At 38.0% G+C, this 17,336-nt stretch overlaps 5 protein-coding genes across 5 annotated transcripts; 3 read left to right on the top strand and 2 right to left on the bottom strand.

The window, feature by feature from the left end:
* Window positions 1–69: 69 nt before the first annotated feature.
* Window positions 70–770, bottom strand: CBG09363 (the record flags this gene model as incomplete). Its single annotated transcript, XM_002636855.1, has 4 exons — window positions 70–201; window positions 251–428; window positions 474–584; window positions 631–770. 4 exons carry the CDS (start codon window positions 768–770, stop codon window positions 70–72), a joined length of 561 nt encoding a protein of 186 aa, XP_002636901.1.
* Window positions 771–954: 184 nt separating this feature from the next.
* CBG09364 lies at window positions 955–3,894 on the bottom strand (the record flags this gene model as incomplete). The annotated part of the gene is made up of 13 exons (XM_002636856.1): window positions 955–1,503; window positions 1,558–1,647; window positions 1,699–1,761; window positions 2,291–2,398; window positions 2,448–2,587; window positions 2,630–2,712; window positions 2,758–2,894; window positions 2,942–3,115; window positions 3,162–3,384; window positions 3,432–3,537; window positions 3,583–3,665; window positions 3,710–3,870; window positions 3,892–3,894. 13 exons carry the CDS (start codon window positions 3,892–3,894, stop codon window positions 955–957), a joined length of 1,920 nt encoding a protein of 639 aa, XP_002636902.1.
* Window positions 3,895–5,583: 1,689 nt separating this feature from the next.
* Cbr-pas-6 lies at window positions 5,584–6,540 on the top strand (the record flags this gene model as incomplete). Its single annotated transcript, XM_002636857.2, has 5 exons — window positions 5,584–5,733; window positions 5,777–5,969; window positions 6,017–6,087; window positions 6,133–6,262; window positions 6,317–6,540. 5 exons carry the CDS (start codon window positions 5,584–5,586, stop codon window positions 6,538–6,540), a joined length of 768 nt encoding a protein of 255 aa, XP_002636903.2.
* A 1,960-nt stretch (window positions 6,541–8,500) lies between these two features.
* On the top strand, window positions 8,501–11,983 carry Cbr-klc-2 (the record flags this gene model as incomplete). The annotated part of the gene is made up of 6 exons (XM_002636858.1): window positions 8,501–8,538; window positions 9,434–9,576; window positions 9,622–9,942; window positions 9,988–10,903; window positions 10,954–11,062; window positions 11,942–11,983. The coding sequence occupies 6 exons, from the start codon at window positions 8,501–8,503 to the stop codon at window positions 11,981–11,983; spliced, it is 1,569 nt and encodes a 522-aa protein (XP_002636904.1).
* Window positions 11,984–13,606: 1,623 nt separating this feature from the next.
* CBG09367 lies at window positions 13,607–17,067 on the top strand (the record flags this gene model as incomplete). The annotated part of the gene is made up of 6 exons (XM_045237721.1): window positions 13,607–13,715; window positions 13,759–14,075; window positions 14,127–14,555; window positions 14,671–14,900; window positions 15,045–15,153; window positions 16,846–17,067. The coding sequence occupies 6 exons, from the start codon at window positions 13,607–13,609 to the stop codon at window positions 17,065–17,067; spliced, it is 1,416 nt and encodes a 471-aa protein (XP_045094067.1).
* Between the last annotated feature and the right edge of the window lie 269 nt (window positions 17,068–17,336).

The following is a 17,336-nucleotide window of genomic DNA, read 5'->3' as shown; positions in this document are numbered from 1 at the left end:
GTTTATTAACAACAAAGAAGCGAACACACGATATCTTCTATGAATTCCTAACCGTCGATATTTAAAACTCTACTCCCATCCTAGATTACGCCGCACATTCGGGTCATCAAGTGCTTTTAGTTCCTCTTGTTTCTGTTTCAACAGCTGGTCGGGAATGTAGCGGGAATCTTCATCAGCTTTCTCATGTTCTTTGACTGTCATCTAAAAAACGGAAAACTTGAATTTTTTTCTTTATTTGTCACTAGCTTACAGTAACGCCAACTGGAATATGAGCTCGAATGATCTGGCTGAAAAGGGAAAACCGAGGTGCAGAAACTTCAGTTAGACGAACTACACGATCGTAAGTTGGCAGATCGATTTCAGATTCAGCTACAGTTGAGTATGGCTTGTAGGTGATCGCCTTCTGTGTTTGAGCAGCGACGGCATAGCTGAAATTATTGAATTTGTATTAAGTTTTCATTTTTCAAGTTTACCTATCACTAACAGAAAATCCAAATCGCTTAGCTGTCTTGTGAATGTACGCTTGGTACTTCTCAAGAGATCCAAAATCGTGCCCTTGAATCCGAACATTGATAGTATTGTATCTGAATTTGAAAAGAAACGTTGGATGATTTTCAGTATCTATCATACTCTGGAAACTCTCGCTTGTCTTGAAATTTCGGTTCATAAAGTAGACTCGGGTCGCGTTCACCAACAGTTTCGCGTAGTGATGCGAATCTCCGACTCTGTGAGGCAAGGCGAGAAACTACTGATACCGTTTTTGATGACATTCTGAAAAAGAAGGGTTCTGATTTCAAAGAAAATCACGCAGATTAGAATGTAAAATGCCGGAAAATACCCGGAAAAATTGCAATTTTCGAATCAGAATAAATTTAAAAAGCTCTTTATTCGTGAAGCAATATACATCACAATGACCAGTTGAAAAACGAATCGTTGAAAGCAAGAGAACGTTATTTAGAAGAATGGATGGCGCCCGGCAGAGGGTTGAGAGACATTTGGGTATCCTGTGTATCCTGATCCGAAGGGTATCTTTCCCAATCCTGGCATATGATTTCCAGTTGGATATCCTGGCTGTGGCATTGGTGGAGGTACTGTTGGTTGAGCATACGAATACGTTTGTTCTCGTAGAAGAGCGGTGAGGCGATCAGACTTTATTTTCCTGAGATGAGCGACTGTTTTCTTTTCCTTGAAGTGTTTCAAAAAGATGTCAATCGTAACGTCTCCATTTTCGAACTGCGTGAAGAGAGATTCTGCATCTTCGTCAGCTTCCTGAGCTGCCACTTGCATTAAGCTGGATGTTGTATCCAGAGATTTAGATGAGGAAATCGAATCTAATTGGTTTTTGAGTACTGTAACTTCTCCCTGGAGCCTCTTGACTTGTTCGTAAAGGTTGATAGTTTGAGATTTGGCTGCATCTATTCTTGGTTTTTGAGCCAAATTCCACTCTGCTAATGACTTGTTGGCAGCTAGTGCACTCTCTTTATCAGTCGGGATTGATCGAACCTGAAAACTGTTCTGTGTTTTACATAAATATCGGAGAGAATTTAGCCTACTTACCTGAGGAAGATTGACAATGATTGACTCCAAAAGCGCTTCGTCGTCCAGCAGCGCCATCAGTTGCTCGTTAGACATGTTTCGAAGATTAGCCTGAAAACATTTATGATCGAAAATTATCTTTTTTAAATCGTTAGAACTTACAGAAGCAGCAGAAACGGCAATATCGACATGTGACTCATAAGGGCTTTGATTGAACATTTTCAGCTGTAAAGTATGCAATTTATAAAAGAAATGGTTGAAAGGAGCAATAAAAAATACAAATTAATTTTAAATATTAAAGGTTTCCAGTTGAATGAAATTCTGTGTGGCAATCGAATGAGAGAAAACTCTGTCACGAAAAACGAAGCAAGGAGAGAGACACATGTGAATTAGGAGACGCAGGAGAGAGTACGCAACACATCCGATTTGACGAGCAGCCGAGTATGACGTCAGAATACTGGGAGGTTTGAATAACTAATCGGAAACAGGCATGAATCATCTTTTAAAACATTTATGAACAAGAAAAAAGTAAATTATAATAAAAAATGTCAAATGAAAGTTAGTTTACAAGTTTCCTAACGTATACCCGAGATGAACGAGAGATTTGGGTACTGTATCTTCAGCACAAACTGGATCCATTGAGACTCTCTAGGCGAATGTTGTCGATTGCCAGAAACTGATGTTTCCTGACATTCTCAACGACAAAGAAGACCTGAAAGACCCTTTTTTCGAAGCTGCAAACTAAAGATGTAACCTTTCTAGATCCTTCTTTCAGAGCCACTTTTTGTCGTCCGCGCCAAAATTTGTCTTTCCGTACCATAGGCGACTTATACGGGCAGTTGTCGAAAAGGTCAATACAGACCTGGAAAACTTGAAATCTATATACTGACTTATTCACAAGTTTGAGGTACCCTGAGTGTCGGACTGACTGACCGAATGTAGATATCGAATAGCAGAAGTGTGTCTTGGATCAAAGAAAACTTTGGTGACTCAGCCACAAAAATTTTTTGCTCCTGAGATACTGTATCATTTCCAACATATGCAAACCCAACTGTAATGAAATATGCAAAAAATTTCAACTTCGAAAATATACCTTTGGATTGGTCGTCCAGATTTACTCTCTGTATTCCGGTATGCCGATTTCCAATGAGACGATCACTGAGACTCCAAGCTTCTCTAAATGTTTGAGAATAGTGAAAGAGGATTGCAGGTTTGACTCACGTGCTTCCAACTCCACTCAATCCATAAAAACATGAATCTCCATCGTTGAAGGAACAAGTCAATGCTGAACAAAAAGAGAGTTCTTTAACGTTCACTTGAGAAGAAACTGCAGTTGAAACGGCCGTGCTTGTAACCGCCTGTAATTATTATCATTCTAAAAAACTGATCTTGAATTTATGCTTACTTGAATTCCAATTGAAGATGGGGTTTCTGATTCTTCTATTCCATTACTATCCTCTTCGAAAAATTTTTGAACGGTTGGATCAGTAGGCAAAGGTGGATTTCCAGTTATAAGGGGCGGAGTGGAGGAAGTTGTATCACCAATTGGAACCAATGAATTCTCCACTACTTCATCAATCTGCAACCTTCTTTTCCCGTATTGTTTGAATCATCAAAAAACAAACCAATTCACAAATCTGTCCATTGTAGTGAAGATTATCGACAAGTGCTATAGAATCTGGATCAATATTCAAGACTTCAATGCGAACTTTCAGACCATCTGCTGTTGTTGGAACGGAAAAGTTCAAAGGATTAGAGACGCGTTGGAGGAGATGACAATCATGAAAATCACTCCCTGATTTGGCGATACAGTATCTAACGTCTACATTAAGATTATTTGTCCAGAAACTGAAAATAGAAAGTAACAACTGGATGTTTCGGAGTTATTATCTCACTCCAACTTAACATCTGCATCTCCGTATTGACATGGAATTTCCATTTCGATTGCAGCAGTTTGGGATGCAACCATTGGTTCACCTCCAGCTAGTAGAAAGTTGTTGTCTAGAATTTGAATAAACAAACTATCAATATCAATTTTAGTGATACCTGGAGAGAAACTCAATGAACTACCAGAGTTGAATCTGCTAGGGTCAAATCTGCTTTCAGAATCTAACTTCCCTTTCCAAAATCTGAAAACCAATGAATAAATCAAACTATCAAACCCAAAAGTTACTTCATATCTGTGTTCTCTGCATTGTGCCAACTACAGTATTCCATTTCATCATCAAAATTACATGTGAGCTTTCCACCATCCGACACAGTTAGAAACGGTCTGTTTGGTAATGGAGTTAATGAGGAGATTGATCGGATATCTGAAGAGGAAGACTTGAAGAGCTGATGTCAAAATATAGTTACCATTTGCGGAGTACGGTAGGTTAGAAGTTAGGTAATCGAAATCAATTGCATTATCACTAGTCCGTTCCAAAGAAGAGACTCCACGAGCTCTAGCTCGTCGAGACGAAAATTGATCGTATTGAGAGCCTAGAGAGTGACAGCCGAGACATAGATCTAAAATTATGATTTGAACTATGATAACATTTCTTTAAGAACTCACTCAATCCAGAAAATATCAAAATCAAGATAGTGGATAGATTCTGTACCATACTTCATGAAGGAAATATAGTTTACTAGAAATATAAATTTCGATTTCGACGAGTGAGTAGCTTTCTCCTAGGAAGTTCAATGAGCGGTATTGCGCGCCGAGAATGAATGAACTACTGGTAAATTGCCTAATTGGGTTCGATGTTTCTCGGGAGTAACAAGAGAAAGTGGGTCAGTAGGTAAGAAAGGAAACGAGAAGGGTATCGTAATTTATTATTCAACAGTTATTATTTTTGAAAGAAGGGCACATTTGAGATTGCTTTGGAAACGGGTTTAAAAAATAAATGTTGATTGCTTAATCGACTTTTTTTTCTAATTATAGAGCTACTCTGATATGGTTTTTAGGTTGACAATTTCAGAGAAAGAGTTGAACGTTGAACCAAAAATAAAGCATTACGAGCGATTTCGAATCCATTTCGAGTTGAAAACCTTGAAATATGTTTGTAGTTCGGTCTATGGAACCGTTATTCATCTCTGACCGTTTGAGGCATAAAAAAAATATTCAAGCACGATAAGCCAAATATGTTTTTTTCCTAAAAACCTCACACAATTCAACTTTGCTACATCCGACTACTTTGAAAAAATTGGTTTCTCCAGAAATTCTAACTTGCTGTTTACAAAAAGGATTACTGTATCTGCTAAACGAATATTCAAGGTTTCTGTTATTTCGACACATAAAATTACTCTTTCTGAATGAATTTTCTCAAGACATTGAAGAAATGCTTTCAAAATTTGAAGGAAATATCGAATAATTTACAGATCTTCGTTGAATTCAGGTTCCCAATTCTGCAATTTATGTTTTCCTGATCTTTTCTAGATATGTCTGCATGCTTCAGCTGATTTGGTGATGTTCAACGGAATTATGGTGTTTGAGAGTTAAAGTATAAGAATTCCAAAGCTCGGCTACACTCGGCCCATTTTTTTCCAAGATGGCTCTTCCCACTTTTTCTTTTCCTTCTCCAGAAGGCGTTCCCTCCCTACTGCGGATTACGGTTGACAATTGCGCGTAAGGTCTGATGCATGCACACTCTCTTATATTGTCATCCTTTCAAAATTTGAAGGCCCTCGGAAACTTTCTTTATGATTTCAGTCAGCTTTTGGTTTTATTTGGAGGTTTTTCAATTTCGCCAGACTGTGCTATACGCTCTTCTAACGAAACTTTGTTAAATATTGAAATTTTATAATCGTTGAAAGCAAGTTAAAAACATGAGAGAGAAAACTTATCGGGTTATTCATGACAGAAATGTTTTTAAACCTTTTCATGAATGCAAAATTTTTTCTTCAAAAGACAATGTCTTGAATAACCTCATCGAGGGTCCGAATCCACGATAAATAATGTTCCTGAAGTTGTCACTCGCATTATCATCATTATTCTGGCACTTCTATTATCTTTCATCAATGCCTCTATAAACTTCTGTTGATTGCTCATTTTTACAGTCTTGAACCATGTTCCGTAATCAGTACGACAGTGATGTGACCGTCTGGAGTCCACAGGGACGTCTTCACCAAGTCGAATACGCTGTGGAGGCGATGAAGCAAGGATCCGCTACCGTCGGAATCAAGAGCGACACACACGCTGTTATCGTCGCCTTGAAGGTAGTCAATTTTTCAAACATGAAAATTGCAAAAAGCTTTTCAGAGAGCTCAAAACGAGTTGTCATCGCATCAGAAGAAAATTTACGAAATTGACACTCACGCTGGAGTTTCCATCGCTGGACTCCTCTCCGATGGTCGCATCTTGGCCCGATTCCTCCAAACTGAATGCTCCAGCTGGCGTTGGGACTACAAGCAGCCTGTGCCAATCAAGAAACTTGCAGAGGCTATGCAATTGAGTGAGTCGGAACTGTGATGAATTTTTTTCTTCAATAATGACTTCTAGAGTTGCAAGCAAACACTCAATACTACGGACGTCGTCCATTCGGTGTGGGAATCCTTGTTGCTGGATATGATGTAAAAAGCTTAAATGTGTATTTTTTGTACATTAAAATTTTATAGAAAGACGGAGCACATATCATTCAAACTGACCCATCTGCTGAAGTGGTCAGCATGCACGGAACTTCAATCGGAGCCCGATCTCAATCAGCTCGTACCTACCTGGAAAGAAATGTCGAGAAATTCGAGAAATGTGGGATTTTATTGATAATTTTGTACGACCTAAAGATAATTCTCATCTTTTCAGCCTCTCCAGAAGAATTGATTGTGCACGCTCTATTGGCTCTCCGAGATACTCTCCCAGCGGAAGAAAACCTCAGCGCCCAGAACACCTCTATCGGAATCGTCGGAAAAGACGCTCCATTCACTCTTCTTGAAGATGGTCAAGTTGCCGTTCATCTCAACCAAGTCTCCACTCACCCACGTACTACTGCTCAAGCTCAAGGCGACGCCGAGCCAATGCAGATGTAGATTCGGACTTGAATTCAGAACATGTGAATAACTTCCGTTCCCGTTTCTTTTTTATTTGACGACCCGTTTAATTTATCGCCGGTTATTCTCCTTCTCATTCAAGAATTAAATTATTTTTTGCGCCAATGAAAATCTTCCATTCTCTGATAGGCTTCCGAGAAAGTCACATATGTTGGAGAAAGAACATTAAAGGAAGCTCTCTTCTTGTCATTCGGACCCATGTCTTCTGTCCATTAATGATGGATGTCTTTGCCGTAGTACACACCACGCCCCAAACAACTGCAGCTATTCCCCGGGCGAGGCATTATTCCATGATTCTCTTTAGTGTTCCACACGCTCCTTTCCCTTCGAATTGTAAATCAGCGATGGGAAAATAGAAGAAGAAAAGGGGGAGGAGTGAGTAGTGGAGCAAGAAGAGAAGAGTTTCAAATTTCGTTGAATTGAGATTGAAATCTTCTTTGTCGAAGTCAACCCATTTCTTTCCTCTTTTTTTGTTTTGCCTAGAGGCATCTGGCAAATTACAACACTACTCTATTCTAGATTTTCTGCTCACGGCGCCGTACCCGAATAACAAAAACTTGCTTATATGGAAATAAGAATAACTCTGCTGGATTGTCTCTAGTCGTCTAGACCCCAATCAATGAATTTTTTTGAGAAGACACTTCTGGATAAAACCAAATATAAATCTCTTCTTCTTCTTTTTCTTCTTTCTTCCAACAATTTTCTTTTTTCTTCTGACAAGAGAAGAGAGAAAAGAAGAAGAAGAAGCGCCCTTAAATGAATTTGTATCGAGCCAATGGCATCGGCTTGCCCCATGTCGGAGAGCTCTTTCTTCGCGCCCAGTCACAATGTTCTTTGGGCAAACTGGAGCCCTTCCAACGTCAATTCAGCACTTTTTCTTTACTTTTAGGAGACGTTTTTCCTTGAAGAACACCCCTTCAAAAACGTTTTTTTTTCTGTCGAGAGAGTTGACGAGTGTCTAAATGCCAGTTCCTTCTTTGGAGTAACTCTCCAGTCTATTTTTTTCTTTAATTATTGAAAAAAAAATTTTTTTCTTCAAAGAAACTTCTGATATCACAGGAAGCAGAAGAGAATAATTTTAATGAAATTTGATATCGGTCAGTGGATATGATTGATTGATACTTGTCAGTTTCTCCGAAACGACATAGATATCCATAGAACTCAATTTTCTAATTGTTTCCCTCCAATCCATGATTTTATACCGTAAAACCTGTATTAGAAGGGCAGGCCCTCCTATAGTTCCAAGGTACCTACGTAGGGCTCTTCTTTTACAGGGGCCCTTCTATTTTTTCCTGGAGCTTTTTCCGAAAAATTTCATCGAAAAATTCGGCGAATTGCCGTTGAAATTTTATAAAAATCTATTTGTTTCACTGAAATTGAGCAATTTTTTGAGAAAAAAAAAGATGTTTCACAAGTTTCTGTGGAATTATAGGATGTCCGGAATATTTTTCACTGAAAACGTATGGAATATTCTCAATTTCAAACAACACATTTTGAAGGGGCCCTTATATTACAAGTTTTACATATTTTTGTATTTTTAATCTATACCACAGATGAGCGGAATTCCTTCTCCCTTTTTCCGTTTCCGTCTTCCTGATTGTTTCTCATTCTTCCGGATAATTCTAAGAATTTCTATTTTGAAACTTTAATTTTTACAACATTTTCTAAACCGAGCTAAATCATATAATGACGCCTGAAGGAGTCGAAACTCCTCTTTCAGGTTGTTCTCAAAATTTTCCAAAAAGTTGGATTTAAAAAATATCTCCTTCTTGTTACTTCCGGATTTCAAAATTTTCATTCCGCTCATCTCTGATCTATACGACTCCCGGTTACTGTACAATTATTTGATTAACACACTCTTCTCATTTTCAGACTACACACTAATCCTGGATTTCGACACAGTAGTGTGTTCGACGAAACCTCCAAACTGGACACCATAATGAGTTTGGCAGGATCCACAATTCAGGCATATCGCCAGTGAGTTTTTTTTTTCAATTTACTGAAAAAGTGACTCACGTGATCAAATAGAGTTCCATCTATAAATTTATCAGAGGGCAAATAAAGTTCCAAATTTTTTTCTGAATTTTGATGTTAATTCGAAAACTTTTCATTTAGAATTTTTTAAAGTTTCGAAATTTCAAATCGGTTCAATACTTTCACCAAATTGATGAGAATTTTGTATTTATTTCGTTGACCCAATTATTTTTGAGAACTTCTTAACTGATTTTCACATCTCAAATCGTCCATCCTTTTTGAAAAGGCCGTGCATCTGGAAACAGTGCCTGTCTCCAAATACACAGGTGGACAAACACTAAATTCCCAATTGTGAATCCACCCAGAATGCCATATAATTGTTTCGCAATATCCTCCCCTCTTCTCCGCCTCGGTCTCTCTTTTCTGTTCTCTATGTTGGCCAGCGACGATCAATATGAATCTGCACTCTCCTCGGTTTCCGTTATGCCTCGATCATCTGCACACGTCTTTCTATTCTCCGACACGAGAGCGGCCAGGACGGCTTTCGGTTAATACAACCAACATACACAATTTCTAAAAAACGTTGTTTTCCACACTCTTTATTAGCCTTTTTGAAGTCAGAAAACGATCCAAATAAGCTCCGTTTCATGACAATTCATTAATGTAGATGCATGTGTTTTACTTGATGGTCTAGAACTAGGGTCTTTATAAATAATGTTATGCAGGATCATGTGACATAAATGTAGCTGCGAAATGAAAATTTTTTACCTTTCGGAAATATTCAATCATCATAAACTTTTTGAATTTTCGTGAGTTTTGGGACCTAGGAACTTTTTTGTTGTCGAGTTTGACTTTTATCCATTCAACGTTTTCCTATTTTCGTTGAATTGATTTTCAGACGAAAAATAGAATCGCTGGCGAAGATGTCCAACATGTCGCAAGACGACGTGACAACTGGTTTGCGGACCGTCCAACAGGGTCTTGAAGCTCTTCGTGAGGAGCATTCAACCATTTCAAACACCTTGGAAACGAGTGTCAAAGGTTAATTGAGACTTCAATTTATGTTCAAAATGAATTATGTTTCAGGTGTAAAAGATGATGAAGCTCCGCTTCCAAAGCAGAAGCTTACCCAAATTAACGATAATTTGGATAAACTGCTGTGCGGAGTCGATGAGACTTCTATGATGTTGATGGTGTTCCAACTGACCCAGGGAATGGATGCTCAGCATCAGAAGTACCAAGCACAAAGAAGACGTTTGTGCCAGGAGAATGCGTGGCTTCGTGATGAGTTGAGCTCAACTCAAATCAAACTTCAAGCGTCGGAACAGATGGTTGCTCAGCTGGAGGAGGAGAACAAGCATCTCAAGTATATGGCTTCAATCAAGCAGTTTGACGATGGAGCTGTACGTTTCGGGTTTACCAAGTTTTATCTTTAGTATTTATTTCAGCAAGCCGACACCAAGACTGTCGTAGATTCTGGACCACAACCAGTCACTAGTGAAACACTTCAAGAACTTGGATTTGGTCCTGAAGATGAGGAAGATCTGAACACTACTCAGTTCGCACAACCAACTCCAGCTCACTCGATGGCTGCTTCTGCTGCTGTTGGATACGAAATTCCAGCTCGTCTCCGTACTCTTCACAATCTTGTCATTCAGTATGCTTCTCAAGGAAGATACGAAGTTGCTGTTCCATTGTGTAAACAAGCTTTGGAAGATCTTGAAAAGACGAGTGGACACGATCATCCAGATGTTGCAACCATGCTCAATATTTTGGCTCTCGTCTACAGAGACCAGAACAAGTACAAGGAGGCTGCAAATCTTCTGAATGAGGCTCTCAGTATTCGTGAGAAATGCCTAGGAGAGAGTCATCCAGCTGTAGCTGCCACCCTCAATAATCTCGCAGTTTTGTTCGGAAAACGTGGAAAGTTCAAGGACGCTGAGCCACTTTGCAAGCGAGCCCTTGAAATTCGTGAGAAAGTATTTGGAGATGATCACCCAGATGTGGCCAAGCAACTCAATAATCTTGCACTTCTTTGCCAGAATCAAGGAAAATATGAAGAAGTGGAAAAGTATTATAAGAGAGCTCTAGAAATCTATGAGAGCAAACTAGGACCAGATGATCTTAATGTGGCAAAGACCAAGAACAACTTGTCGTCAGCTTACCTGAAACAAGGAAAATACAAGGAAGCAGAGGATTTGTATAAGCAGATTCTGACTCGAGCTCACGAGAAAGAATATGGTCAAGTCAGTGGAGACAATAAGACAATTTGGCAAATCGCAGAAGACCGTGAAGAGAATAAGCACAAAGGAGAAGGTGCAACTGCTAATGAGCAAGCTGGATGGGCTAAGGCTGCTAAAGTGGACAAGTAATAATTTTTCCGGAATATTCAGCGAACAATAATTAGATTAATTTCAGCCCAACAGTGACCACAACTCTCAAAAATCTAGGAGCTCTTTACCGTCGACAAGGGAAATACGAAGCCGCTGAGACATTGGAAGACGTTGCGTTGAGAGCCAAGAAGCAGGTGCGTAACGACGAAAACCCCTGAGCTTGCCAAAATTTAAGCCTAATGAAGAAACTCGTTTTTGCATCAACCGCTTCTCTATCTTTTTCTTCCACAGCACGCTCTATTTGCTAGATTAACCATAATATAAGAAAAGAATATTCTAAATGTTGTAAACCGTTGTATGCGTCTCCCTAATTTAAAAAAATCCTTTCATAAAAAGAGATTCATTGATTTCTCCAACATAAGTCAAGCAGTCCATAATTAATTTTCATTCCCATTTAACAACAACATAAAGGCTTTTGTATTATAGTGATGTGCTTTAGATTCTGGTCATTCGTTCTCTCTTTTCAGTATTGTTTCCTCTTTCAGCATGAACCACTTCGAAGTGCAGCACTTGGAGGTGTTGATGAAATGAGCCAATCAATGATGGCATCAACAATCGGTGGATCCAGATCATCAATGACAACGAGCACATCTCAGACTGGATTGAAGAACAAACTAATGAATGCACTCGGATTCAATTCCTAAACGTAGCACCACTGAGCTTATTGTTCTTGTCCTCCACAGAGAGAAATTATTTCAGATAAATGCTTTTTTATTTTTCATTTTTTCTGTTGTGATGTGCATGATTCTTCATTTTTCAATTGATTTCCTTTTCCCTGTACTTCCAATTTTATTCCAAAAAACTTGTTTCCTTGTCTCCACCAGCTTTTTTGAAAGCTTTACATTGTATGCTTACCATTTCTTTCCCATTTCCATTAAAGAGTTATGGCAACAGTGTTAAATCGAACGGCTCCTTTTTTTAAACATTTTATTTATTTATGACGAGCGTGTTATAAATGAAGGGTTTCTTCGCTTTCGAAAGAATACAGATCATCACAAAACATACAATTTCAGTTCGCCGAATCAAGGAAAATGGATCGATCTGGCATGTACTAAACTCTCCTATCTCCACAATTGCTATGCTCCAAACTGATGCTTTAATTTTACTTGCAGATTGAACAAATCAACATTCGGCTTAATTTATGATTGTTCCTCTTTTCATGCTTACACCAAGAAAAAATAAAACAAAGCTTTATAATATTGATAGAGATGCAGACATTGACTTGTTTGGAAATATAGGATCATGGCATTTCATATACCGTAAAACCTGTAATAGGAACGCCCTTCACACTGTCAACTGTGAGTTAATTCATCTTGCCTCCTGTGCATGATATCAAAAATCTGTCGACTGATTGAATGTTTGTGATATAATGATTAACAATTCATCTATCGACAACTTTATGATATCTTTTATATGAATCGAGGAAAATTGGCTGAAAGTTGGAAGTTAGAGGTTCCTTGTTTTACAGTATTTTCTTTTTCATGACTAGCTGAAAGCTGTTGTTTGAATAAGACAAGTTTAAGAGAAATCAAAAAACGAATTAATGTGTTGTGGTTCTAATTAGATTATTCATCAGTGTTGAGCGGAATTACAAGTTTGCTTTACAGAAAGAAAGAAACGGAACGAATTTTTTGACGGAAGATGAAAGACGGAAAAACGAGTAATCTGGAAGTTTAGTAAATTCAGACTTTTGCATCAGTTTTGCAGTTAGTAGGATCCGATGAAAGAGTTTCGAAAAATGTTAAGTAAAAATTCAACTAATTCTACGACAATTCTAGTCTTCTGTAATTTTTTTTTCGGGATTTTACGCAAAACGGAAAACGGAAGACGGAAAGATAACATTTTTACGGAAGTTGAAGAGTCACCCGTCTTCCCGTGGAAGACGGGTGATCGTACTTGTAATACGTCTGGCCGGGCCGGGGATGCCCGGACCTCGGCGGGCAGGCCCATCATTTTACAAGTATGCGGAAGACGGGATTCCGCTCATTACTGCTATTCTCTGCACTCCCCACATTTTCCGTTATGCCTGATTCATCTGCGCACGTCTCCGACTCAAGAGCGTTCCGACTCAAGAGCGACCAGGACGGCTTTCGGTCAATACAACAACATATACGTTTTCCAAACAACGTCTTTTCCAACAAACTTCATTATCCTCTTTCAAGTCAGAAACGATCCAAATAAGCTCAGTTCTTGGGAAATTTCTAAAAATTGATGCAGATGTTCTGCTCCATGTTTCTGGTTTAGGTTATTTATAAATAATGTTTTTCATGACCATGTGACACAAGTTTTTCCAAAATAACTTCGAAAACTCCAAATATGACTCCTAAAACCGTTCGATCATCAAAAATCATCAAAAAGTATAATACATTACATCCTCCAGAAAACCTTTTCTTTTTCTGTGATTTTTTCTCCTTCTTGTGAACACGGTCATTCGGTCATTGTTCTGCTTTCGATAGGTTCATCCATCACTTCAAGTATTCGAGCCATCAGAAATTCAAAAATTCGTCAGTTCAAGAATACAATCATCATAAACTTTTTTGAGCAGAGTGAGTTTTTGAACTTAAAAAGTTTTAGTTATCTTTTTTTATCGAATTTATATTCCAACCATTTAACATGTTCCCACTTTCACAGAGTTAATTTTCAGACGAAAAATAGAATCACTGGCAAATATTTGAACCATGACGCAAGACGATGTAACAACTGGTTTGCGGACCGTCCAACAGGGTCTTGAAGCTCTTCGTGAAGAGCATTCAGCTATCTCAAACACCTTGGAAACAAATGTCAAAGGTTAATTGTGACAATTCAGTTTATGTATAATACATTGTTCCAGATGTAAAAGAAGATGAAGCTCCACTTCCAAAGCAGAAGCTTATCCAAATTGACGATAATTTGGATAAGTTGATGTGCGGAGTCGATGAGACGTCTATGATGTTGATGGCGTTCCAACTAACCCAAGGAATGGATGCTCAGCACCAGATGTACCAAGCGCAAAGAAGTCGTTTATGCCAGGAGAATGAGTGGCTTCTTGATGAGTTGAAATCTTTTCAAATCAAACTTCAACAGTCGGAACGGATGGTTGCTCAGCTGGAAGAGGAGAACAAGCATCTCAAGTATATGGCCTCAATCAAGCAGTTTGACGATGGCGCTGTACGTTTTGTGTTTTAAGTTTCTGGACCAATTAATTCGTTTATATTTTAGCAAGCCGACACAAAGACTGTTGTTAATTCTGGACCTCAACCAGTCACTAGTGAAACTCTCCAAGAACTTGGATTCGGTCCAGAAGATGAGGAAGATCTTAACACCAGTCAGTTCGCACAACCAACTCCAGCTCCTTCGATGGCTTCTGCTGTTGTTGGATACGAAATTCCAGCTCGCCTTCGTACTATTCACAATCTTGTCATTCAATACGCTTCTGAAGGAAGATACGAAGTTGCAGTTCCATTGTGTAAACAATCTTTGGAAGATCTTGAAAATACCATTGGACACGCCCATCCAGATGTTGCAACGATGCTAAATATTTTGGCTCTCGTCTACAGAGACCAGAACAAGTACAAAGAGGCTGCAAATCTTCTGAATGAGGCTCTCAGTATTCGTGAAAAATGTCTGGGAGAGACGAAAACGTGGAAAGTTCAAGGACGCTGAGCCACTTTGCAAGCGAGCCCTCGAAATTCGTGAGAAAATTCTAGGAAACGATGATCCGCATGTGGCCAAGCAACTTAATAACCTTGCACTCCTTTGCCAGAATCAAGGAAAATATGACGAAACGGAAAAGTATTATAAGAGAGCTTTAGAAATTTATGAGAGCAAACTGGGACCAAATCAACCTGAAGTGACAAAGACGAAAAATAACTTGTCGTCAGCTTACCTGAAACAAGGAAAATACAAGGAAGCAGAGGATTTGTATAAGCAGATTCTGAATCAAGCTCACGAGAAAGAATATGGTCAAGTCAGTGGAGACAATAAGACAATTTGGTAAATCGCAGAAGACCGAGAAGAAAATAAGCACAAAGAAGAAGGTGCAACTGCTGACGAGCAAGCGGGATGAGCAAAGGCTGCTAAAGTGGATAAGTAAGAATTCCCAGAATAGTAACTAAGTGAAACTTGAATTATTTTCAGCCAAATAGTCGCCTCAGCTCTCAAAAAACTCGGAGATCTCTATCGTCGACAAGGAAAGTACGAAGCCGCTGAGACATTGGAAGACGTTGCGTTCAGAGCCAAGAAGCAGGTGCGTTACGACGAAAACCCCCGAGCTTGCCAAAATTAAGACAAGTATTTAAATGTTGTAAACAGTTTTATACGTCTTCCTAATTCGATAGAAACCTTCCATAGAGTGATTCTACACTGCTGGACATAATTATAAAGTCACTTTTATTTTCGAGTTTTTTTCGAAAACTGGGAAAAATGATTGAACAGCATATGGTTGTCATAAATACTATTTTGAAATGTCAATTAATGAATATCATTTGATACCGCTATCGTTTCTTTATTTTGGAAATTTCGAAAAAATCGAAAATATGACACAAAAAAAGTGGACATAATTATAAAGCCACTTGAAACAATCCAATATAACTTTAGATCTAGGTATTAAAATGTGAGGAAACTACAAAATATAGCAAATACAACTCAATATAGTCTTATTAACATGAGAAACTTGGTTATATACTCATAATTTTGTCTCATCCGTTTTTGGCCGACTTACACTGAAAGTGAAGTTTTTCGTTAATAGCTATTCTGAAAATCATGAGGACTTTAATTTTTTGAGTGTTTTAGTATTATTCTCAAATGCATCACTTATTTAACTATCGAAAACATCATGCTTTTTTCACCAACCGAAACAAAAACCTGCATTTCTATTCATTTTGGTCGCTATCTTCCGAGTGATACTGTACCTTGCTCAGTAGACATTTGATTCAGCTGATTAGCATAAAATGAAGATACGCTTGTGTTCATTTAGTAACATACATAAAACAATGGAAAACTGTATCTGTGTTCATAGAATCGGCAAATTTTCGGACCACATAAATTTCAAAGAAAAAATTGGGTTATGGGTAGGCATGTATTAGGAGTTGTTTTGTGAGGAAGGAGTCACGCAATCTGAAATTTCTTTTTTTAATCACACTTGCCGGTTCTTCAACTTCCATATGAACTAGGGAGATTGTTCAAGAATTCCGGTATAGAGAAACAATGAACCCTGGAAAACTGCAATTTTTTGAAAAAACATGACCTATTTCCGAGCTTTCAATTTTTGTTTAAAAACCGTTTCACCTATTTCAAAGATGCTGAACATATTGAACAAGTCAAAAATCATGTTTTTGTAGTGGACGTCTCTTTTCGGAACATTCATTCCGAAGAGATATATAGCACTTTCTAAGGTTAGAAGCGTAGATGATTGACTGTTTTTTTTCTTGCTTGAAGTGTACCTATCAAATTTTGCATATTCTATTTGCAACGTTTCCGTTTCTCATGTTAATAAGACTATATTGAGTTGTATTTGTTATATTTTGTAGTTTCCTCACATTTTAATATCTAGATCTACAGTTATATTGGATTGTTTCAAGTGGCTTTATAATTATGTCCACTTTTTTTGTGTCATATTTTCGATTTTTTCGAAATTTCCAAAATAAAGAAACGATAGCGGTATCAAATGATATTCATTAATTGACATTTCAAAATAGTATTTATGACAACCATATGCTGTTCAATCATTTTTCCCAGTTTTCGAAAAAAAAACTCGAAAATGAAAGTGGCTTTATACTTATGCCCAGCAGTGTATTATCTTTCCAATATAATACAATAAGTCACTTATTAATTTGCAATCCAATTTAACAATCAACCACAACAAGGCTTTTGTATTATAGTGATGTGCTTCAGATTCTGGTCATTTGTTCCCTCTTTTCAGTATTGTTTCCTCTTTCAGCATGAACCACTTCGAAGTGCAGCACTTGGAGGTGTTGATGAAATGAGCCATGAATGCACTCGGATTCAATTCCTGAACTTAGCACAAAGGACTGAGCTTATTGTTCTTGTCCTCCCCAGAGAGAAATTATTTCAGATAAAAGCTTTTTTATTTTTCATTTTTTCTGTTGTGATGTGCATGATTTTTCATTTTTCAATTGATTTCCTTTTCCTCGTGTTTTAGTCCCAAACAAAAACCTGTTATAAATGAAGAGTTTCTTTTAATTCGAACAAAAATACAGATAATCACAAAAATGACAATTTCAGTTCGCCGAATCAAGGAAAATGAATCGATGCGGCATGTATTAAACTCTCCTATCTTCACATTTGCTATTCTCCAAACTGATGCTGTAAATTTATTTGCAGATTAATTTTCATTTCAATTGAAGAAATCAACATTCGGCAAAATTTATGAGTGTTCCTCTAATAGTAAATTGTAATAATTGCATCAAG

The sequence above is a fragment of the Caenorhabditis briggsae genome (assembly GCF_000004555.2).
Source record: "Caenorhabditis briggsae complete genome, chrV, whole genome shotgun sequence".
Classification (NCBI taxonomy): Eukaryota; Metazoa; Nematoda; class Chromadorea; order Rhabditida; family Rhabditidae; genus Caenorhabditis; species Caenorhabditis briggsae.
This window is presented reverse-complemented; position numbering and strand designations above follow the sequence as displayed.